At 36.9% G+C, this 25,429-nt stretch overlaps 1 protein-coding gene across 1 annotated transcript in view; it reads left to right on the forward strand.

Moving 5' to 3' along the window:
* LOC132664215 (uncharacterized) overlaps positions 1-15,124 on the forward strand; it is a 77,783-nt gene extending 62,659 nt beyond the window's left edge. The window contains exon 4 of the mRNA XM_078441585.2: positions 14,685-15,124. Coding sequence (XP_078297711.1) covers positions 14,685-14,864 — 180 coding nt within the window. The 3' untranslated portion in view covers positions 14,865-15,124. The remainder of the gene's footprint in view (positions 1-14,684) is intronic.
* The last annotated feature ends 10,305 nt before the right edge of the window (positions 15,125-25,429 follow it).

Genomic DNA, 25,429 nt, shown 5'->3' on the forward strand with positions numbered 1-25,429 from the left:
GGATGTCAGGCAATGAGTGTGATTTTTAGATCTTAGACGTATATCACATAGAGTATTATAAACAGCATCAAGTAAATCTGCACGTTGAATACTGAATGTGGGAATAATATAAGGGCTCCAGTTTGCTGTTCACAAATTATTCTGTGACATTTTAGAAATATTTCATAGACTAGGGGGCTTGGGTGTCCCAGTCAGTTGAGCATCTGACGATCGGTTTCAACCCAGGTCATGATCTCACCGTCATGGGATTGAGCCCAAGTTGGACTCTGCATTGACAATGCCGAGCCTGCTTGTGTTTCTCTCTCTCTCGCTCTTTCTCTGCCTCTCCCCCGCTCTCTCTCTTTCAAAAATAAACAAATGAACATTTTAAAAGGAGAAATATTTCAGACAATGATTTCTGACACCTGCCACTTACACAGGTACTGTCCTTTACTTTGCCATAAGCACCAACACAAGAAACTAGTCAAAAAGCCAAGAGAATAACCAACATGGCTTGTGCGTCTCTCTGTCTGAGCATTTTGTCACAATTTCTAAAGAAGCTGACTTTTTAAAATATTTATTTATCTTGGGGAGAGAGCAAGTGGGGGAGGGGCAGAGAGAGGAGGACAGAAGATCCGAAGCAGGCTCTGTACCGACAGCAGTGAGCCCGATCTGGGGCTCAAACTCATGAAACCTCTTGACATGACCTCATGACTTGAGCTGAAATCAGAAGCTCAACTGACTGAGTCACCCAGATGCCCCTAAAGACGCTGACTTTTAATATAAGACTGCATATTATATATCATGCCATCTTAAGTAAAATGGAGTTTTTTACCTTTTCAAATATAAAGATATAGCTTTTAGTTCACAAGTCAACTGGGAAAGGGAGGGGAGGCAGAAGGCCGTTGTGGCATCTATTTTAACGCATTTTTTTAGTATATCATAAGCCTTCTTTTATTTCAGTTTATATGTTTCTTTATTTCTTCACTGTTATTATCCAAAGACCCTTATAAGAATTAGTGAGTTAGACCAGAGTTGACCAGATCGCCTAATTATTCTATAAAAATAATTTCTCATTAAAAAAAATCGCATTGATCACAATTAGAGGATTCTAGGCAACCACAGAATGAATCTGAAAACTGCTGAAGAGAATGAACACTTACCCTGCTTTTCCTGCATGACCTAAGCATCTGAATAACAAACACTTAATGAGAACAGTGTGTCTTTAGAGAAGCATTATAGCTAACAAATGAAAAAAGAATGATAGATTTTAAATATGACTATTTTACAAACACTAATGAATTAATGGATCTATGCACTGATCATCAATGACAGCCAACATCACTAAAAGAAAGCAAGATATTTTGTGTGTCCTGTTGTAAGTATACATTACCTATGAAGTAGCCTTGTCATGAAAGTCAAACCTGAATTTCATCAAGCCTCTAGATCCTACCACCAACTTACAGAAAAGCAGGGGGTCAGAGGGAAGTGTTAGTTTCACAGGTATGTGATCAGGAAAATCCAGACTGTAGGAAATTCTATAGAACAAAGGAACTCACCCCTTCCACAAATACATTGCAAGTGGAAAAAAAAGATAATGAAGATATAGTTAAAAGGCACTTGAGAGCTATATCAAACAATTGCAATGTATTACATTCATTTAGAACGTATTCAAACAAATTGTATATTAAAATAATTTAAGAGGCAGGGAAATCTGAACACAATTATAATTAATTGTAAAACCAAAGTTTACTCTTAAGTGTTACAATGGTATGTAATTATTTTTAAAGCATATCTTAGAGCTAGAGATTTTTAAATGATACAATGTATAGAATTTGCTTCAAAATAATCTGGGGAATTGGTGAGGATAGAGAGGAAATATGATTGGCTAAGAGCTGGTGATTATTGGAGCCGGGCACAGAGTATATGAAGGTTCCGATGCTATTCCACCCGTGTTTGTGTGTTTCACATTTTTTATAGTACACGGTTGAAAAACATCTCTCTTTCAAATTTTAAAACTCAAAGGAAATCAGGCTGACCATAAAAGTTTGAAGGTGATCTGGAAGCTCAAATCCATTGCCTAAAAAATGATGAGTTCTTGTTATTTTCCACTGCAAATCATAAGCAAAAGCCCAATTTTGTTTCCATTTCCATTACACCATATGGTTTAGATGTTTGCAGAGGAGGAATTTTTCTCATCCAAACTCAATTTCAAGAAATGTCTTTGATCCATTTCTCTGTGAATTCAAGCAAGAATTTAAAAATTAAAGAAAATATATGCAGTACAACAGGTAGATAGGGAAGTCTGCAATGATAATAGTGATATTCATCTTTTACCATCAAAGGAGATATATATATGGTGTTTGCCTTCTCCTGAGGAAATAATAATTTTACCTTGAAGCAGATAATATGCTATTTCATGTACACGGAGGAGATCTAGATAAGACACAGCTCTGCAGCCTTAGTGGCAATAAGGAAATACAGGTGGATTTTCACTGACCGAAAAGAAAACATTTATTTAATCAAAAAATCAACAAGTTTCTTACACTTACAGTGTACTTTATCTTTTTAGGCAATGATTTTCTATATAAAGCTTCACTGGTTATGTTTATCCTTTGATTCATTGGAAATAAAATAATAATGTTAATCACACACACTTTTCTCTGTTATGTCAATATTTATAACTTCACTTTTGAATTCTGAAAATTTGGATGGTAGGTAAGCTGCATTTTACCTACACCTAAAAACCTTTCTTCAAAAATCTTTAATTCACTGGTTTATTCATTAAAACAATGAACTAAACGTGGTGTTAGATATACATTAGTGAATAATAAATAGTCTGTGCTTCTTTGAGCTTATGGCATGGTTAGAGAGATAAATAACCAAGTAAGTAAACTATAAATGCACATTTTAAACTGTGATAAAAGCTTTGAAAGAAATAGTCAAGGTTAAGCAATATATACAATGAGTGAATTCTCTGACATTTATTCATTTACAAATGTTCACTGGGACTTCTGTTTCTTGTCAAGATTGAGTAACAGGGACCAGATTTTTCCTCCCACCTGGGAAAAAATAAAAAAAAAAACATATATACATATAAAAACAATGATGTTGAAACATTGAATATCAAGAATTCAGGACAGTTGTTTCTGAAAAAAGGGAAACAAATGATGTGAGCCCTCTGATTACCTCAGCTGATTGCTCAGAGATTTCCAGGCAGCAGCAGAGGAAGCTGGAACACAAGTGGATTCCAGGACTCTCCCTGAGTTGAGGAGTCAGAGCCAGGAGCCAAGAAGGCCAAAGCAACTAGAGTTCACAGGGAAGAGTTTCACAGAGATTGACATCTGCAGACAGAGCTCCCGAGATCTGCAAATGGCACCTAGCCCTTGAGTCTTCAGGTAGTACCGAGCAGTATATCTGAATAAAGACTGTACGTTGTACCCAAGGCAGGAGAAAAAAACCAAGAGGAGTGGAAGGAAGAAACCCTGTCACTCGCCCAAGGCTGAGGATGTCATATGTTCTCACTCACTAGGGTAGAAAACTTCATAGCACACGACGCATCAGGTAAAGGAGTCAGAGGCGATTATTCCAATACTGGGGAAAAAAAATTAGGCAAACAATAAAAGCTGCATTGTCCCATCTAAAAAAAAGAAATGAAAGCAAGCTTTAAAAAGATCAAGATGTATCCAAGAAACTTACTTGTGTCCCAGAAAGTTCAAGAAAGTTTATAAACCACAAAAACATGTAGAACATAACAAAGTAAAATTCATATTCTATAAAAGGCATATTATGGCATTCAATATTAAAGTTACAAGGCATGCAAAGAAGCTAGACAATATGACTCTTCAATTGCAATAGACCTAGAAATAACACAGATAATAAAATTAACAAACAAGGACTTTAAAACAATTATCATAACTGTATTCCATAGATTACAAAGGCTAGAGAAATTATTGATGGTGCTAAATAAGGAAATAAAAGATCTAATAATGACTCATCAGACTTGTAAAAATGAAAGATACAATGCTTGAAATGAAAATTACAGTGGATGGGATTAACAGCATATTGGGAAAAGATCAGTGAACTTGAAGACATAACAATAAAAACAAATCAGACAGAATGAAACACAGAGAGAAAAAAGATTGAAATTTAAAAAGTAAACAAAACTCCAGAGATGTGGACAAATACAAGTGACATAACATACATAAAAGAGAGAAGGGAGAGGGGAGGGAAAAAAAAAGTTTGAAGAAATAATGACTGATGATGTTTTTGTAATTTGATGAAAATTATTAGACCACAGATCCAAGAAGCTAAAGCATGAATAAAACTACATCAAGGGATGTACAGTCATGATCAGATTGCTTTAAACCATAATAAAGAGAAAAATCTTAAAAGCAGCCAGAGGAAAGACCATTACATACAAGAGAGCAAAGAATAATGACAGACTTCTCAAAAACTATGTAAGCCAGCAGACAATGGAGAAAGATTTTTAAAGTACTAAATTCTTAAAATATCACTAACATAAAACAACACTCACAGAGATGAAGAAAAGATTAAGGGCTCCCAGGGCTAAAGACAGGATGGATTGAGGCATGTGTGTGGCTGTGAAAAGACTGCATGAGGGAGCTTTGTGGTTACATGTGATAAAACTGCATACAATTATATACTCATACAGGTGTGTGCAAAACTTGTGAAAATACTAATCAGGTGTATGGACTGTATCAATGTCAGGTTCCTGATTTAATATTGTACTAGAATATGCAAGATGTTACCTTTGGGAGAAACTGAGTGCAGGGTATAAAGAATCTCTCTATTATTTGCAAGTATCTGCAGTCTATATTTACTTCAAAATAAAACGTTAAAAAATAAGACAATATACAAAAATTAAAAGAATTCAAAATTAATAGAAAGACACTTTAAGAAAAGGCAAAGGAAATCATTTTAGCAGAAAGAAAACAATACAAATGGAAATCTAGACCTACACAAAGGAGTGAATAGCCCCAGAAATAGAATATGTGAGTCCATTTTAAATCCATTTCTTATATTTGCATATCTTTAAATAATAATGGTCTGCTTTAAGGAAAAATAAGAACGCTCTATTGTGAGATACATGACATGAGTTACATATAAAACGCACATATAAGAACCCCAAAGATGAGGAGGGAGGAAATGGAAATGTATTGCTATAAATTTCTTATACCATACATGACATAATACAATATTACTCAAACATGGTCTGTGGTAAATTAAAAAATTATATTGAAAATTTTTAAATATTGATTTTTAAAAATAAATGTTGTAGATGGGGCACCTGGGTGGCTCATTCAGTTGAGCGTCCAACTTCAGCTCAGGTCATGATCTCGGGGCTCATGAGTTCGAGCCCCATCTTGGGCTCTGTGCTGAGAGCTCAGAGCCTGGAGCCTGCCTGCCTCAGATTCTGTCTCTGTCCCTCTCTCTGCCCCTTCCCTGATCACACACTGTCTCTCGCTCTCTCTTTCATATAAATAAACTTTTAAAAAAAATTTTTTAAGTCGTAGAAAATATGCCAAAAGGATAATAAAAGTACTTAGTCCAAAAGAAGGCAAAAGGAAAGGGGGGGAAGAACATATAGGACAAATAGAAGGGAGTCAGATCTGAAACCATAAAATAGTAACATTGGCATTAAATGTGCATGCACAAAGACACCTGTTATGGATCGAATGTGTCTCTCTAAAGGATATATTGCAGTTCTAACCCCTAGTGGCTCACAGTGTGAGCCTAGCCAGAAGTATGATGGTTGCTGAAGTACTTAAGATGAGGTCATACTGAAGTACAGTGAGTTCTTAATCTCATATGACTGCTATTCCCATAAAATGAGAAAAGATAATGTGAAGACACAGACACACAAGAACACCAGGTCAAGACAGAGGCAGAGATTGGAGTTATGTGGCCACAAGCTAAGGAACACTTGGGGCTACCAGGAGCAAGAGGTGGCAGAGGAGGATCCTCTCCGAGAGGGAACAGAGGGAGCATAGCCCTTGTGATACCTGGGTTGGAACCTCTAGTCTCCAGACTGTGAGAAAAGACATCTCTGTGATTTTATGCTTCCAGAATTGTGGCACATCATTCCGGCATCCCTAGAAACCAATACAGTATCCCAATTATAAAGCAGAGAATGCCAGATTGATAGGCAAGTGCAGACTACACTCTGCCTGTAAGAGACCTATTTTAAATATAAAAACAGAAATCCAAACAGAATTATCCCAAAAAGTTAAACATAGAATTACCATAGAATTGACCCAGCAATTTCCCTTCTGGGTATATACCTAAAGGTATTCAAATCAGGGACTCAAATAGATACAAGTGTTCCCTGCAGCATTATTCACAATAGCAAGAAGGTGGAAACAACCCAGATGTCTATCAAGAGATAAACGGACATACTAACAATTATGCCAATAAGGGCTTGAGTAGACACTTCACCAAAGATACAAGATGACAAATAAGCATGTGAAAGTATGTTCAACATTATTCGTCATTAGGAAAACACAGATTTTAACTACCATGAGATAAAACTCCTAAGATATTAGAATGGCTAAAATAAACTTTAAAACAGCAGTATCAGGGGCACCTGGGTAGCTCAGTTGGTTAAGCATCCCACTTCAGTTCAGGTCATGATCTCCCAGTTCTGAGTTCAAGCCCTGCATTGGGCTCTGTGCCGACAACCCAGAGCCTGGAACCTGTTTCAGATTCTCTGTCTCCCTCTCTCTCTCTCTCTCTCTCTGCTCTTCCCCCTGCCTTCTCTCTCACTCAAAAATAAATAAAAGTAAAAATAAATAAAAATAAAATGACAATGCCAAGTGCCGGTGAGAACAGAGAGCAATAGGAACTGTAATATAGTGCTGAAGGGAATGTAAATGCAACTGTTGCCTTAGAAGACAGTTTGGCATTTCTTAAAAAAAAAGTTAGTGACAGCTCAGAGCCTGGAGCCTGCTTCTGATTCTGTGTCTCCCTTGCTCTGCCCCTCCCCCACTCACGTTCTGTCTCTCTCTCTCTCTCTCTCTCTCTCAAAAAAAAAAAAAAAAAAAGTAAATAAACATTAAAAAAAAAAAAAAATTACACACATACCAGGAAAGGATCTCTTCCAGCCATCTCTTGTTAATTTCTTGGCTTGTGGCCTTTTGGCCATGTGACTTCAATCTTCATGTGTGTTCTCTGCATGTATGTTCATCTGTATCAAAATTTCCCCTATTTGTAAGGACACTAGTCATGTCACATTAGGGGCCCATCCTCCTCCAGTATGACCTCACCTTAACTAATTACATTTGTAACAACCCTATTTCCAGATAAGGCCACATTCTGAGGTCCTGGGGGTTAGGACTTTGTGGGGGAAATAATTCAATCCAGAATAGCCCTTATTAGAATGGCCAAAATCTTCTGTTCTTCTGGAGATCTATTTGTTTAGTTTTCAATTAACAAAGAGTGAAAATGAAAAACCGTTTCTGACATTTTTGCTTGGAGTGCTGGATTTAAAAGTAAGTCATTTATGTTCGATACATTTCATTAAATGTTTGGCATGAATTTACAAGGAACTACTATTTATTTTAATCAGTTTCAGATTGCAATAGGTCATTTAAAATTCCACTAGAGATTATTGATGACATTATTATTTTTAAAAAGCACATCTGATAGGATAAAATCTCTCTATTGCCAATTTTTTTATTCTTCTTTGATATATATACATTTTTTAATCTGGTAAATGTGTTAACCTCATCATCTCTTAGTAATTTCCTGATTTTGTAGTTTATGATTCAGATAATACTATTCATTCAGTGTGTCAGACTAATCAACTCATGCTCACTAGAAATAAATAAATTAAATTAAAAAACAAGAATAGAGAAAATAAAAAAGACTGACCATACCAAATATGTGGGAATATAAATTGAACAACCACTTTGGAAAAACAGTTTAGAAGTTTCTTTACAGGTTATACATATTCCTACCATATGACCCAGCTATTCCACTACTAGGTATTTACCTAAAAGTCATGAGAGTATACATCCATGCAAAGATTGTACAAGAATGTTCATAGTAGCTTTAGTCATGCTTTCCAAAAACCGGAAACAATCCATATCCATCAGCAGGTGACTGGACAAACTGTGGTATGTCCATACAATGGAATACTACTCAGCAATAGAAGGGAATGTACAACTGAAACACAACTTGAATGGATTTTAAAATAATCATGCTGAGTAAAAGAAACCAGGCAAAAAATTTGTATGTAATATATGATCCCATTATGCACACCTCTAGAAAATGCAAACTAGACTACAGGGGGATAAAACGAATCAGAGGCTGATAGAGGACAAGAGAAAGATGGGCAGAAGAGAGGATTAAAAAAAGTACAAGGAAACTTTTGAAGGTGATGAGTCTGTTCATTACATTGACTATGGTCATAGTTTCACAGGCGTATATATATATATATATATATATATATATATATATATATATTTATATATATAAAGTCATAAAATTGAACACTTGAGAGAAGTTCAGTCTCCTATACCTCAATAAAGCTGTAAAAAAAAATTCTGACTTCCTTAAAAGGGTATTATAGTTATCATAAATCTACAAAGTGCCTAGCAAAAAGCCAGATACACAGAAAGTATTCCCTGTAAACACGATAGCTGAAAAGAATACTAATTAAAAACTGTGAGTAAATTTTAAACTACCCTCAAAAAGTCTGCATTTATTAAGTATTTACTAGTCTGCGCAGGTACATAGCATAAACAAAAGTATAAGACAGACTAACATCAGCTTCTAAAAGCACCATTTACACAAAAATCACCTATTAAATGCAACTCATTTTTACCTGTTTTTTAAAATAGTTTCTCTAAAGATTCCTACCAGGTGACACTGCTAATATGATTTATTTAACATTTAAAAAATAAATCTCTGTAATCCATAACCTGAATTATATGCTTAGTTGCTTTATTACCACTATTACTATTATTATTATCCATTTAAACTACTTGGGCTTTCTCCCTATTCCCTCTCTGAGGAAATTAAAATTAATATAGTTCTTTTTCTGCCAAATGAATACTTAACAAGGCAGTTTCTACAATTTTTACTTCTTGCACTTGTTCCACTCACCTGAAATGAGTACTTTGCCACATTCCACTTATCCTCAGGCCCCATTCAAATACTTCTTTAGCACATGCATTAGCAACCCAGTGTCAGTTTGGCTAGGTCATCTTAAAATACTTCTAAATGTGCAGTGAAAGTTTAACCTTTATTTTATTCTAATCGCCTATAATTTAAAAATATTTGAAGCTATCTTCCCTTCCCAGAGCATCTATTAAGAAGCCAAAAGATTTTATAAATCAGTTAGTGTCTTACTACAATTATTCTTATTCCAGCGTAGTTTCTCTATTAAAAATAATCTTAGTGAATTTTATCTTCGGTCTTCCCATTTGACTTATGTGGTAGATTTTACAATGGCAACTTTACCAAATCTCAATTTACAAAATCTCTGGAATGTGATATAGTATAATAAAACTTTGACTTGAGATATTAACTAGGTGATAAAATGCTACATAAGATTCATTTGTAAGGTGTAAACAGCTAGTTCTATCTTAATGCCCTGTAATTAGAGGGAAATATAAAACTCACGCCTGTGCCGTGAAGGAAAAAAAGGCAGAAGAACCAAGAAATTTGCCTTTTCATTATTCCAGCAGCCGGTATGATGACGTAAGATGGTGATCTTCTAAGTAGAAATCAGCAGAAAACCATTGCTCCTCCTGGGACATAGGATTCCCTATTCCTCTGTCAGGGCCCCAAAATCCAGGCCAAGGACAAAAGATCGCAACAACTCAGTGGAAATCAAATCTCAATCTGACACAAAATACAAGTTTTCTATCTGTCATTGTCTCTTCCCTTACCAACTCTCGCCCACTTTAGTTTGTTGTACAACTGACCTGACCTCTGCTCTTTTTTTATTTAATGTTTATTTATTATTGAGAGACAGACAGACACAGAGTGTGAGCAGGGGAGGGGTAGAGAGAGGGGAAGACACAAACTCTGAAGTAGGCTCCAGGCTCTGAGCTGTCAGCACAGAGCCCGACGCAGGGCTCGAACTCACAAACTGTGAGATCATGACCTGAGCCAAAGTCGGTCGCTTAACCAACTGAGCCACCCAGGCGCCCCACCTGACCTCTGCTTTTAAATATTGGTGGCAGCAGCAACTTCCTTTAAGAGACAGACTCCAAAGAGAATGTTACTTAGCTCAAATAAAAGTGAAAGGATGCAGATTTTGTGTTCAATTATTCCATTCTCTTCTTAGACTAGAAGAAGCTGTCTTAGGGAGAATATTTATATCATCAGACCTTTGATGCACCCCTCACTAGGAAGAATTTACACCCCAATGGAATCCCTACTCTCTCTCTTTAAGCAAGCTTAAAGAGAATTCCAGTCTTCCCTTTATTTTACTAGCCTGGAAAATCTGTCTTCCCTATTCATTTAATATCTGCGTCATACTTCAGTATCCTGTCATGTAATGAACATGAGTAATACTCAAAAATAAGAACTAGACTCCAAGTTATATTTTTCCCTGCATGGATTATCTTGATATGAGTCATTCATCAATGTAGTAAGGCAAAATATCTGATATCTTCGTTTCATTGAAAAAATCAAGATGCTCTGGACTGAATTTTTCGTTTGTTGCTCACTAAAGCAGGCAAATATAGTTCACGAAATGAATTTCTAATGTTGTCCTTCAGCAAAAACTCTACTCAGGAGAAATTTATAGTTCTAAAAAGCTGGAACTCTGTGATTTGACTTCATTATCTGTAAATGGGTACTAGAACACCGAGACTATTTTCCATAGGTATCTGAAAGAATGACCTATTATAACTTAGGGAGTAGGGAAGATAAGGAACAAGAAACACTAATATGCATCCAGGAATCCCAACCCATCTATATATCTCAAAACCAAATTCTCTAAGATCTCTTTTCTCAGGGTCTGTTCAATTCAAAGCGCAGCTAGGACGTTCCATGGGCTTATTGAATTGAATGACATACATGCTTTTTAAAGAAAGAAAGCATTTAAAAAATCATCATATACAAAATGTAAAGACAAAAGACAAACAAAAAACAAATTCACAATATACGAGACAGAGAAAGCCTTAATATCCATACTACATCACAGAGTACAAAGACATCATTAAGCAAAAGATAAATACTTCCATATTAAATTAGGCAATGTAGGGGCACCTGGATGGCTCAGTTGGTTAAGTGTCCAGCTCTTGATTTTGGCTCCAGTCATGATCTCAAGGTCATGAGATCCAGCCCTGCATCAGGCTCCACACTGGGAGAGGAACCTGCTTAAGATTCTCTCTTCATCTGCCTTTGCCCCTCCCCAGCTCTTGTGGGCTCTCTCTCTCTAGCTCTCTGTCTCTGTCTGTCAAAAAATAAAAAGATAAAATTTAAAAAAAGATAAAATAGGCAATGTATATGAACTATCAACCTCACAAGACAAATCTTCAAGATATTTTTAAATGATCACAGTAACAGAGGTTTGAAAATTAAAATAATAATAATATACTTTTCTCACTTGTCAAAGTGGAAAATATTTTTCCAATGATAATTCTCAGTGTTGGCAATGGAGTAGGAAGGAAGGCTTTCTCATATGTTGCTGATCACAAGGCAGCTTGCTCTTCGTAGAAACAATGTTTATTTGTATGATGTGTATACTAATTTATATATATTTGCAAATGTATACATATTTTAAAGGCAGGTATTATATATTTTAAATACATGCATATATTTATATAATGTATATTAATTTATATTATATGTTATTATGTATTTTAAAGCATAAACATTAAAATTATATGTATTATTATATATGTATATGCATATATATGTGGATTTTTATATTACATGGTTATTTTTAAAGACATATTTCTATTCCACTATTATTTTCTAACCAGCTAATTGAAGATATGCTGATCTAAGATTCTGGCTCTCCTAAAGTGGATGCCTTGCATGGCACATAGACAAGACTCTGGGGGTTCTTCTCAGAATCTCTGATGCCATGTATGCTAGCAGAGAATGAACAACGGACATCATTCTTCAACAAACCAACAAAACCAGATGTATTTTCAAGCATTACAGACACTCCCTCTACAGGCAGAGTAAATGGAATTTTCTTCCATTTGAATTTCTTCTTAGCAAAATAACGATTTAGAAGAAGCCAATTTTGCAATTTCCAGAAAAAAAAAAAAGCCCACAAAATGATATCAGTACATGCATAATATGTGAAAATCCAAAAATGAGGTCACTAAGGCATCTGTAGTTTCCTCCAACTGTATGTTGAAGGAAAACGGAGTGGCTTCCAATTCCTTCATTACCCACTTCAAATTATTAGAATAAATGTCAGCAATTCTGGAGTATATGACATCATCGTAAAAGACTGATTTTGTTCTCATTCTGCTCCAAGTTGCAAATGTGCCACCATTTCCAGCACAAATGGATTCGCCAAAGTCACTCATTATGTAAGGCTTCTTTTATTTGACATTACAAAAAGCAATTTTGTAGAATGGATCAAAAAGAATATGGATTGGAGAAAACTTTAGTCTTGGTAAAATTCCAGACTTTAAATTGAAACTTCTTCAGATCACATTTTTTATCTGTGTTTTTGACTGACCGATGTAAGGGGCTCATTGGTTCCAAGGGCTTTATGTTTCCATTGTATGAGTTTTTCCATAAAGAAGTAGCTTTTGTGGCCCATCACATTTAATGATAAAAGCAAAACAAGTGAATGCATCAGCTAATTTATGCATTCTTTTGCCTTGACATTTTCAGCATCACCTTAAGCACAATACGAATACAGACTGGTCTCCATAATATGATCTCCAAGTTACACTTTTAAAAACAGTCTCAATGAGAAGCAATCATAGACATCATAACTTAGCAAAGTGTTGACTGATGGTTCTTGATTGTGTACTGAAGAATTCAATAACATACTTATGTAAAGTTAAACTATAACTTAAATAAAATAATACATTGTTAAAGATAATTTAACAAAGGAAATACTGAAAATTCCAGAAGGGAATAGGAAAATTTTTCACCTGGCGCAATATGTATCTGAGCTTATCCTGAGAAACAATAGAAACCGATAAAACTCATAGACTAAAGTCCAAAGTCCTCATCATTTTATAACAACCCAAATGACCAAATGTCTATTGAACACCTACAGAGATAACACAGGCATCTATGTCAATTACAAAATTGAAGGGCACGGCCCTTACCTTTGAAAAGCTGATAGCCCAGTGGGAGATATGAGTATCTAAAGAGATAATTTTAATATAATATGGTAACCACTAGGATAAAGGTAAGTAAAATAACACAAAAGCCTTGAAAAGGAATATTTATCCCTCAAGAAAAATCTCCTTGAGGAGCTGATGCCTCAGCTAAGTCTTAAAAATGAAAAGATTTCTTTTATCTTTTCGTACTCAGACCAAAAAAAAAAAAAAAATTACCTCATGTCTTCTTTGATAGATAAGAAATTCAGATGATAAATTATTAGACGTGTACTTTAAAACCATGAAATAATAGAGGCTAAGCAGTGCCTTTAATATCTGGGCCCAGCACAGGGTGTGCCATCAAGAGGCTTGGCTCTGGAGGAGAAGTGCAGTTTGAAAGAAATGTGCAATACAAACTGAATAAGAACCCGAACTAAGGCACATAAAAAAAAATTTTAAGTGTATTTATTTGTTCTGAGACAGTGAGCGAGAGCAGAGAGGGGCAGAGAGAGAGGGAGAGAGAGAATCTCAAGCAGGCTCTGCACTTGGGGCTCAGACTCACGAACCGTGCGACCATGACCTGAGCCAACTGAGCCACCCAGGCACCCCTGATGAGAAAAATATAAGAGAGAATAGGATTTGGTAAGTAATTGGATATACAAAGAATTAAAAAAAACAAAGGACACAAATTTGTCTCTCTGAGTGACCTGGAAAGAGACAGCGATGATACATCACTAATTAAAGACAGAGGTCTCATGATGCAAAGGCAACCACCTTTGGAGAAAGCTGCTAAGTCTAGTGAAAATGTGCAGACCTACTTCATGAGATCAGTCAGCCTGAAGGAAGAGGGACAGTGATACTGGGAGCTTGAGGAGAAAAACATGACAGCTCAGGGAAAGTGATCCATGAAACAAGAGAAGAAAGAAGTAGTGGTAAGAGCCCAACTAAAATTGGAGATCATCAGTCTACAGTGTAATAAATGATTTCGCCATTGCATGACTTTCTTCAGCAACATTCCATGACCTAGAAGCAAAAGCACGTACAACAAGTGCTGCTCAGAGAAATGGTGCCATGGAAAGGCAAAGAGGTAAATAAATCTACATGCCCAAATGAGTTTCCAATTAGTAGCTCATTCAGTTCTCACCAAATCTGATCCTGATCAGACCTACACTTGTCAAGCCTCCTAGAACCTTCCACATGCCCACAAACATGGCATCATTTTAGAGTTGCAACATGAGTAGACATACTTGATGACTACTCATCACGGTACTTTGTTTAAAATGTTACTTTTGTTCTTATAACAGCAAATAATAGCTTCAATAAGATTTATATATGTGTTCAATAATCTTCACCAGGAGTTCAACTCCATCCTTGGAGAATTCACTTCATCTTGTGAAATAGATTTTTATTTTGTTTCCATTGCAGGAAAAAGTAAGTCGAGACCCAAAGCAGTTAGCTAAGATCATTCCACTACCATTTGGTGGAGGAAGATTGAGGCTCAGACTCTCTGAGTCTTACTCTTTCTGCTGCACCAAAGTAGAAATGCAAAGTAGGCAAAGGAGAGAGAAAGTGCCCGTTCCTGAAGAAGGTAAGAATAAGATTTAGCAGATGTAAAGAAATGTCAGGTGAGTGTCAGATAAAAACAAGTTAGCAATCTGTGAGACGGAGCGGGGTTGATCATGACAAAATCCAGGATATGAGAGTGATAATGAGCAGTATTAGGAAGTGGAAGGTAAGGTTGCTGGCAGTATATTGAGTAACAAACTGATTTGGACATTAAGGTTGCTAAGTACTGAGTAAGAGATTAGAAAAAATATGAAAGAGTAATGTGAGCAGTAGCATGGTTACAATGTCCAAGCAAACCAATGGCAGGAAATAATTGAAATGCAAAAGGTATTGAAATATAGAGAATAGGCAAGCCCTTTTGGGTTTACCAGAATAATAAAAGAAGGCAAGATAGATAGATAGATAGATAGATAGATAGATATTGATATAGAGATATATAGTTATATAGCTATAGAGTTATTTATACACATATATATTTCATAATTGTTAGATATATGTATAGTTAGATACAGTCTTATTTGAAGAAGCCACATTTCCACTGAAGGAGTAAAGAAAGTCTGAAGATGACAGAAAGTTTCAAGCAGTGAAGTAAAACTTACATTAAAAAAACAAATAGGGGCGCCTGGGTGGCTAGTTGGTTAAGCATCCGACCTTGGAGGCTCGGGTCATGATCTTATGGTTTCTGGATTCAAGCTCTGCGTCTGGCTCTATGCTGACAGCTCGGAGCCTGGAGCCTGCTTTGCATTCTGTGTCTCCCTCTCTCTCTGCCCCTCCCCTGCTCATGCTCTGCATCTTTATCTCTCAAAAGTAAACATTAAAAAAAAAATTTAAATAATAAAATAAAATAACATAAAATAAAATAACATAACATAAAATAAAATAAAATAAAATAAAATAAAATAAAATAAAAAAGTAAACCATGGGAAAGGTTAAGTGAGAGAACAGGAATGGGTAGCTTATGAATGAAATTATTGGATGAGCTGAACTTGACTGAGTGTGTGTGGAGGAATCAGCAAAGAGGAAGACAAACCAGAGCGACAGCAATGAAAGATGTCAGAGCTTGGAAAGCACAGAGGAAGAAAGGAATATTTTTGTAGTAGTTTAATTCCAAAGTAAGTACACTATCACAAGAGTAGTTAGGCAGAGACTCTCATAAAATTTCACATAAGGTGCTATCTGACTTTAATGAGCTCTCTTTGGTCATGTACTTTGTACTTTACAGCAAGATCAAGCATTTACCCCGCCTGTTTTGTTCTTAAATATATCGCACATTAGAAGCAAGGTGTGTGCTTACCAGGAACATGTGGTACATCAAACTCTAGTCTATGAATTTTTTATAGGCAGAGAAGAATTAAAAGATCAGATTAAATTCAGAGCAATAACTGAAACCCTGCTCAGAATTAATGGGCCTCATTATTTGAGTGAAGGTTTCAAGAGTAAATACTGCTCATTTTGCAGTCAGAGCACTGAACTGGTGACATTGCTCAAGCAATTCACTCATACTTTAATATGATATTTCATAATTATGATAAAATATTCTAGGATGAAAATTATGTTTGGCCATTTATGTGCAAGTTTCATTTTGTGCAAGTTAATACAATTCATGACCTGGTATGCTTCAGGGCTTAAATATTTAAATGATGTTTAACATAATCTTTCCCAATGGATAAAACCCTTTTGGGAAAAAAAGCAAGATCTAAGTGATATTAAAAAATGTTTACTTAAATTTATATTTGCTTGATGCTTAGAATAAATGCTTCAATTCATTTTAAAATCTACTCTGTTCCTCTATGCTATTTTTTATTTTTAGTATATTTGCCATTTGAATTTCTCTGTGTTTTAAATAACCATATATCAATCTTTATTAACTATGGTAGGTCATTTGCAAAGATGACCTCTAATATTCACACATACTTGCAATGTTACTCTCTTCTCCCCCCATGGAAAAGTAAAGTTTTTTCTCCACCCTTTGAATCTGGCCTTGGCCATTTGACTTGCTTTGGCCAGTGGCATATTAGCAAGCATGAGATGAACAAAGACTCAAAAAAATACTTGCACATTAGGGCATGTTCTCCTTTGACTCCATTTGGAATCCTAAGACCACGGTGTGAATAACCCGGAACTAGCCTACGGATAGACCATTTGGAGTGGAGCAGAGAGCACCCCATCTGGATAGACTGCTAACCACCTCACTTGTGACTGAGCCCATCTTAGGCAATTGAGTCCTAGTTAAGCCACCAGAAGACTACAACCAAGTGATTGACCCAGAAAAGGCCATCAGCCCAATTGAGCTCAAAAGTTGCCCAAATTGATGACTCATAGAATCATAAGAATATAAAATTATTTTAAGCCTATAAATTGTTATACAATTTGTTACACAGCAATACCTAACTAATACACTAATATACTTTTATCTTCTGAAAATAGGTAGCAATGGTTCATTTAAAGATGAGTGGTAAAGAAGAGAGGTGGTTAGCAAAGCAGTGCTTTAATTGGAAGAAAATGAAATAAAAGTATAGGTATTATGTTAATTTTCAGTCTCACCCAATTTCAACTTATACTACCACTGACGCTTTCCAGCAAATGCTTAGTCTTCTAAATAAGCTCACAGTATTCAAAAACTCTAGAAACATGTAACTTCCAAATGGTTTCCATTTAAGCTATCCTATTATTCTAATAATCTATTTGTTAAACACTATTGCCTGATTTGTTAATAGTGGAATGCTGGGAAGCAGCCTCAGTGCTGGATTAGTTCATTGCTACATCCCTAAATTGATCACCAGATACCTGTCTCACTGTCATTCACTTTTATCATGCACAGGAAAGGCTGCTGGGGGAGAAGTCTCCACCAAGAGTTAGACTGAGGTTAGGCCACGCTTTCACTAAACCCTGTACCACAAGATAAGGCAAAAATTCATTACTGGTCAGGATCTGTGACAAAGATATTTTTTTTAATTTATTTAATGTTTATTTATTTTTGAGAGAGAAACAGTGTGAACAAGGGAGTAGAAGAGAGAGAGGGAGACACACAGAATCCAAACCAGTCCCCAGGAGGGGAAGAGAGAGAGGGAGACACAGAACCTGAAACAGGCTCCAGGCTCTGATTTGTCAGCACAGAGCCTGACACAGGGCTCAAACTCATAGACTGTGAGATCATGACCTGAGCCGAAGTTGGACGCTTAACCGACTGAGCCACCCAGGTACCCATGTGTGAAAAGGATTTTTAACCAGGGATGGGCATGATAATCACCAGTGGACTTTTTTAAACTACCAATTTTTTTCCCATCTACTGGAAATTTTAATTCATTAAGCCTGAGATGGGGATTGGGGGGTAACATCTGACTTGTTTTAACGTCACACATAATTGCCATTCACTCGGCTAACTAAGAATCACAAGTAAAAGCAAAGGAAAACATTAACAATGTGATATGATTTGAGGGGTAACGAGGATTTTTAATAATATAACCCCCTTTGGGCGCCTGAGCAGCAGCTCAGCCGGTTCAGCTCAGGTCATGATCTCGCATTCGTGAATCTGAGCCCCACATCGGCTCCTGCACTGACAGTGTGGAGCCCACTCCAGATCCTCTGTCTCCCTCTCTCTCTGCCCCTCCCCTGCTCATGGGCACATGCAATCTCTCTTTTTCAAAACAAACAAACATTTAAAAATAATAATATAATTTATAATAATAAAAATATATAATAATGTAACTAATATAGTGCCTGAAGTTACATTGGCTTTTTTCTTTGGTTAAAAATATATTATCCATAAACAGGGCAGTTTATTCAAGGGAAAAGCCTTGCATCAAAAGACCTGGATTCTCTTGTAATTACTTATCTAACCTTGGTGGAGTCATGTAACCTCTCAGTTTCTTCCCTGGAAAAATAGGGAAAGAAATATCTGCTTTCTAGGTTACTGTGAATGTCAAATGAGATGCATGAGAAAGTATTTTGCAAAGTCTAAAATGCCATCTAAAATAAGGAATTACCACCTTTCAGGAGAAAAAGCCATTAACTTCTCAGAACAACCTCACTTATTTGAATCACTAGCCTATTACCTAATAAAATGATGAGACTAGGCATGGGTAACTTTGGATTGGGAGGGAGGAAACCTCTGAAGTGGAATAATATCCAGGAACGAGGAACCAAGCTTTTCACCTGAAGGGGGAATCTTCCTCAAGTGGCTTGAGGACAATACAGATTAATGGAAGAGAGTAAGGAAGGTTCAAAAAAAAAAAAAAGCCAGACGCAAGCATTCCCAACTTCCTGATTTAGCCTCAGATCAGCTCAACAAATGGCCCCAGATCAAAATGGTTCAGTGGCTTCATTTTATTCTTAAACGATGGGACAGACAGTGAGAGAAAGAATAAAATAAGATATACTTCCGAGTAATGCATTTGACTGGATATGTTTGATTTTATAGGCAGTTCTTCTCTTCATCTTTTTCCATTTGAAAATCAGGTTATATCCATTTTTCATATTTGGAAGCACAGACCTATAATAACAGAGTCGGAGGAGGAATTTTGCGAATACAGTAAAAATAAAACTGAATTGCTCTTCTAATTGCCTTGCAGACTTAGGTTATATGAATAATTATTCATAATCTTCTTTGATGCTGTAGCGAAATAAGTTTTTTTTTTCTTTTGATGGCAATGAAATAGGTCCGTTCATTTATTGAGGTTATAATGATCAAAATGAAAACTTGAAAAATGATGGGCTCGGGCACTAGAGAGAAAAGAGTTTGAGTATTTAAAAATACTAAACAGTAAAATTAAGTTTTCTCACTTCAAGTTTTCAAAAATGTTGGATGAAGATGAATCCTGTGCACTTGGTTTATTTTTTTATGTTAATATATTTTTATCCAACCCATTATATCCAAAATATTATTTCAATATGCAATCAATCTAAAAATTATTGAGATATTTTATATTCTTTTTTCACACTAAGTCTTCAAAATTCAGTGTGTATAGGCTTGCTGTGTATTTCAAATTGGATTAACCATACTGTGGGTGCTCAGTAGATACAATGATGCTACCATACTGGAAGAATAGCACAGATTTAGAATATAAGAATATTCTTGGGTGAAGTGACAATTTAGCAAAGAAATTCAGGCAATCTACATAATTGAGAGCTCAGAGGTATAGGGCAAGTAAAATAAGGATAAACGCCTCTACACTTGAGCTTGAAAGAGGGGTGGGTAGGGGAAAAGATAGTGGGCTTTGAGGGGATAAGGTGCTGTGCTGTCTGGCTAAGTTGAGCAGTCAATAGGAGATGAAAAGGTGGATTTTATGACTTTATGAAGTATTAAGGGTCCATGGGTCCTTTGCATAGGGTTAAAAAAAAACCCTCAAGGTTTTGTTATTTTATAATATTTAGGTTTGCGTGGACCTCATTCTTTGTCGAGAGAATTGCTGTAGATTACAACCACAAGGGTTAAAGCTTGAAAACGTTAATAAATACTTTAAAGGAGGAGGGCTTTTAGTCAAAGTACTGGAGTGGGGGGGTGGGCATTAAATCCCTAATCCATCCTTGTTTTCAGTTCCATCGAATATGGCAGTGAACACTTCCTGTTGCCTTCTCTCTGATTACCCATTGGAAGAGAAGCAACTAATCTGAAGGGTGAGAGTCTGACACTCACTGGGACTCTTACTTCTGGGGAAAGGGCCCAGATGTTCACAGCCACTGGTCCAGCTCTCTTCCTCAATGCTGTCGGCTGCAGCATGGGCTTTCCCTTTGTGTTCCTCCCATGCTTGCTCCTGCTCAGCCTCTCTCAGGTGGTGGTAACATACATGAAATTCCAGTACAGCACAGTAACTGCTTTACTGAAGCCTTATTCAAAGTAGCATAAGAGCATAAAGGAAGGAGGAAGTCAGGGGTTTGGAAGTCATTCTTCACGTCAGAAGGCTGTCTTTACTACTCATAACACCTTATGCCATTTTCTCATTCCACATTACTATGGAAATGTACTTTTCTCCCAGCTTTATTGAGATATAATTGACATATAATATTGTAGGAGTTTAAAGTCTACAACTTAATGATTTGATATATGTATATGTTGCAAAATAATTACCACTAAAAACATTAGTTGACAGTTCCATCATCTCACGCAGTTACAAATTTTGTATGTGTGGTGAAAACTTTTAAAATCTTCTCTTAGCAACTTTCAAATATACAAGACATTGTTGTTAACTATAGTCACCACATCGTACATCATATCCCCAGAATTACTCGTCTTACAACTGGAAGTCTGTACCTTTGACCACCTTCACCCATTCCACCACCTCTCACACCCTGATTTTGGCAATGACCATTCTATCTCTGTTTCTGAGTTTGGCTTTCTTAGACTCCGCTTACATTATTTGTCTTTCTCTGACTTATATCATTTAACATAATGCTCTCAAGTTTTATCCATGTTGTTACAAATAGCAAGATTTCCTTTGGTTTTATGGTTGAATAATATTCCATTGTATATATAACCATTTTTCTTTATCTATTCATCTGTCAATGGACACAAGTTGTTCCCATGTCTTGGCTATCATAAATAACCCTGCCACGAACATGGGGGTGCAGATATCTCTTCAAAATAGTGACTTCATTTCTTTGGGATCTATATTCCAGTAGAATTGCTAACTTATATGGCAGTTCTATTTTTAATTTTTTAAACATTTTTTAAGTTCATTTATTAACTTTGAGAGGGAGGGAGGGAGGGAGGGAGATTCTTCCCCAGCTGCCTGGCCATAGACCCCTGGGGAACTCTCTCGTGTGGCTCCTTCCAGGCTTTCCACAGGCACCCAGAAGCCGGGCTAACCCTGGGGCACATTTCAAAACTGGCAGAGCCGAGTGAGGAGAGGGATGGCAATGGGGATACAGAGAACGGACACAAGAAGGAAAGTGAATTTAAAATTAAAGAATGGAAAACTAAAGTTCTGGAGATTATTTCACTTTTTTTTTATAAAGGGGCAATTTTCTCCAGGCCTTTGTAGCTCGAAACACAATTGTTTCAAAACAAGTTAGGTATCATATATTTGAATATTCATTAACAAAAATGATTTCAGATCTAACTCTGCACATGGGATTAAGGACCAAAAACATTTTTATTTTTCCAAAAAAAAATAATAATAATAATAACACTATCAAGTACCTATCATATGCTAGGCACTAAACTTTATAAACGTTGCTTTGACTAATCCTTATATCCTTGAAAAATAATTATTAATATACGTATCTTACGGATAAGGAAATTGAGATGCCAGGATACGAGGTCCAACTCAGGGGTTCCATTCCCACGTATTTCATGTGAACCGTGAAGAGTTCACATGAAAGAGTTGTACAGCCTGCTCAGGTCAAGTGTACCCATTTAAATGGAAAAGGAAACCCTGGTCCCTTGGCTCATTCTTTGTACTACACCAAAAAGTAAATGTTCATTGCTTCAGAATTTGGGGGAATTTAACTCTTCTGATTCGAGCTGTAATTTACAGTTACATAATTATTAGGTATCTATGGAGACCTTACCACATGCCAACACAGTATTTGGTGTTCTACATGTTCTTTCACCTGATCTTCATAGCTTTCTGCTACAGATACTATCAAAGCCCCCATTTCACATACAAGGAGGCTGAGATGACAGGTTAATAAAGCTGCCCATGATAATCAGGCAGTAATTGGTGGATTCAATATTGAACCCAGGTAATCCTTGACTGATTGTGCAAAGCTAATCTGAGAAACTATGGGGGACATCACACACTCCTCAGGTTGACGTCCCCACAGTAGTTAATCTGAAAGTATCTTCACATTTATCTCTTTCCTATTTAAACTGTCATGCTACTTTGCAATGATTTATCATCACACATCAGATTTTATAGTCACCTCCACACAAATCCGGGGCTGATTAATTAACTAAAATCGGAAGACATTTTGGTGATGAAAAGTGCTAAGCATTGCTATGAATAATAATTAGTATGCTACTCCAACTAAATTGTGTATGTCCGCATTGGGAATCAATCTGCAGGAGGAGGGTCCGACCTCAGATGGCCGAACTAATAAGATGGATTAGTCAGAGCAACAGAAGTGACTCCAAGAGATATTAGCAGGAAAATCAAAAATAAACAACAACAACAACAACAACAACAACAAAAAGCCTCACCAAACACCTAGTATATGCCATGCACATTCAGGATCCTCAAGACACAATGTTGAACACGACAGAGCTGGCGCCTGCCTCCGGGCGTCTTACAGTCCAGACCACAGCAGACATGAGCGATGGTCCCAGCACAGTGGTCCACTGTGTTGAGAAAGTCTTGCAGTCTCCAATAAAGCAAGTACATGGCCAGGGTCGCTGAGATTCAGAGCCCGCTCTCCAGTCCCTACAAGGGTTGGGATGGGGTGAAGTGTGGTTGCAGTCTTAGAAGGGAACCAGGACAGGCAAGGCTTTCCCTGGGATTCTGCAACAGAAATAAGGCAGTGACCGGCCCACAGGAAGTAGGCAAGAGCTTGGCTACTAGAAACAAATTAAGGCCTGATCATCAGGAAGAGTAAAATAAAGTTAGTCTTCAGGTCTGGAATTTTATAAAGCTCTCTGCGGCCTTCTAGAAACAGAAGTGAACCCAGAGGCTGAGGTACACTGTCAGTCCATCTTCTCCAGGGCAGTGACTGCTGCTGTGGGAACCAGGGAGCCATGAAGGGAGAGAGTCCAACAAGCCACCCCACTTTCCCGTGCTGCTTTCCTTCGAAGACGACTCACAACATTTATGTAGCTATAATGAGAGATCCCACCACCAGAAGTCCCAAACCGGAAGTTACCCAAATGATAGTCACACATAGGGCTTTCCCCTTCCCTACCAAAGAAACCTTTTCTGAGCATGAATTAGAATTCTCACAAACTTTCTTGCCCAGTAATTCTGCCAGGAAGTAATTACTTCCTTCATTTCTGGAACCTGGACTCCCAGTACTTGTTCTAAGCGGTGAATTTACTCTAAAAAAGGAAGCAATCCTGAAGCAGGTGTGCATGCAGATATGTGGTCTTGGATTTCAGGAAGCCCCTGTGACCCACTCAGTTCTCTGATTTGAATTCTTATTGGGGAGTCAATTTCTTCCGAGGTGCCATTTCATCCATATCTAATTCTATGACTAATCCCCTTCTATACTGCATAAGGCAACTGCATTTCTTCACTTTTGCCTTATTCTCGATAGTTTTTCAGGTGTGATAGGGGATCATTTTCCTTCTGTGATGCCAGTGGTGACAGGCACAAACTACATTTATTTGATCAAGCAAATTAGAACAACCGCCTTTTGCAGTGAGAAGCAATATTTTTTCAAAGAATGAGATTTTATTTCTATTATTTTTTTAATGTTTATTTTAGAGAGAGAAAGACAGAGTGTGAACACAGCATCTGTGTTAAGCTGTCAGCATAGAGCCCAACATGGGGCTCAGACCCACAAACCATGTGATCGTGACCTGAGCCAAAGTCAGATGCTCAACCCACTGAGCCACCCAGGCACCCTCCAAAGAATGAGATTTTAAAACAGGATGTTTCAAGTGTCGTTTCCCCCATTTTCTTTAAAGACATTTCTTCTCAAGTGTAATTACAAACAATAAACTCCTTTGCATCTAAGCTTCGACCCAGACCTAGGTGTTGCCAAAGCTATCGTTCAAAACACGTATAAAAAAAGCTAAGTGACTCTTCTGTGAGCATATGGTAAATATTCAAGAGTCAAGTATTCTACGCAACTCCTGATGACCAATAACTTACAAGGTTCTTTCATATATTTCAGATTTTTTAATCAACAAAACAGATCAGAGTTATGATGTCCAATTGGCATTGACATGCTCATGTTTATACACCTGGACCCTGACCACAGCCCAGATCTCCTGACCATGAGTTCATATTCCTTTCTGAAGTGTACTTGTTCAAAAACTATTATCTAAAATACAAAGAGGTATCTGTATCTCCCAAAGGCCCCACCTCCTAATACCATCACCCTTAGGGGTTAGGATTCAACACATGAATTTGGGAGAGGAAGGGCACACTCCAACTATAGGACAGTCCTTTGCAATCTTCTTGCTAGGCTTGTTAACATTCTTCATATGTGAATCTCCTTATTACCATAAAATAATTTCAAAGAAATCCAGACTTACAGACACAGATAGAAATGCAGAGTAGTACAAGAAGTTGCTTATATTAAAATAGAAAAAAAAAAAAAAAAGCATGGCAGTGAGCTAAATTGCTGTTATCCTTAAAGTGGCTGAGAAAGGTGAAGTTATCTCTTGATAAAAATTCGCCCTGAAGTTACTGGGTTCTTTCCAAGAATGCTTATTACGTTGGAAATGTTTAATATCAAAATAGACTCCTAAGGACACCCAAAAGTAGGCTAAAACTCTTGATTTTCTTCCTCAACCATCTAGTGCTCCTCAGGTTTCAAACTGGGAAGGCTCATCAGCAAAGACTCCTTGCCACAGGAGGTGACCAAAGAGTACAAAGCTGTCGGGCTCTTAACCACTCCACCATCCCACTTCTCATTGTGCTGTGTAAGTAAGCACACACAAACACACACACACACGCAATGTGACTTTCACATGCCAGTCACCGCGGTAAGAACTTTGGCATGGC

This window comes from Panthera onca, chromosome F2, assembly GCF_046562875.1.
Source record: "Panthera onca isolate mPanOnc1 chromosome F2, mPanOnc1 haplotype 2, whole genome shotgun sequence".
In the NCBI taxonomy this organism is placed as follows: domain Eukaryota; kingdom Metazoa; phylum Chordata; class Mammalia; order Carnivora; family Felidae; genus Panthera; species Panthera onca.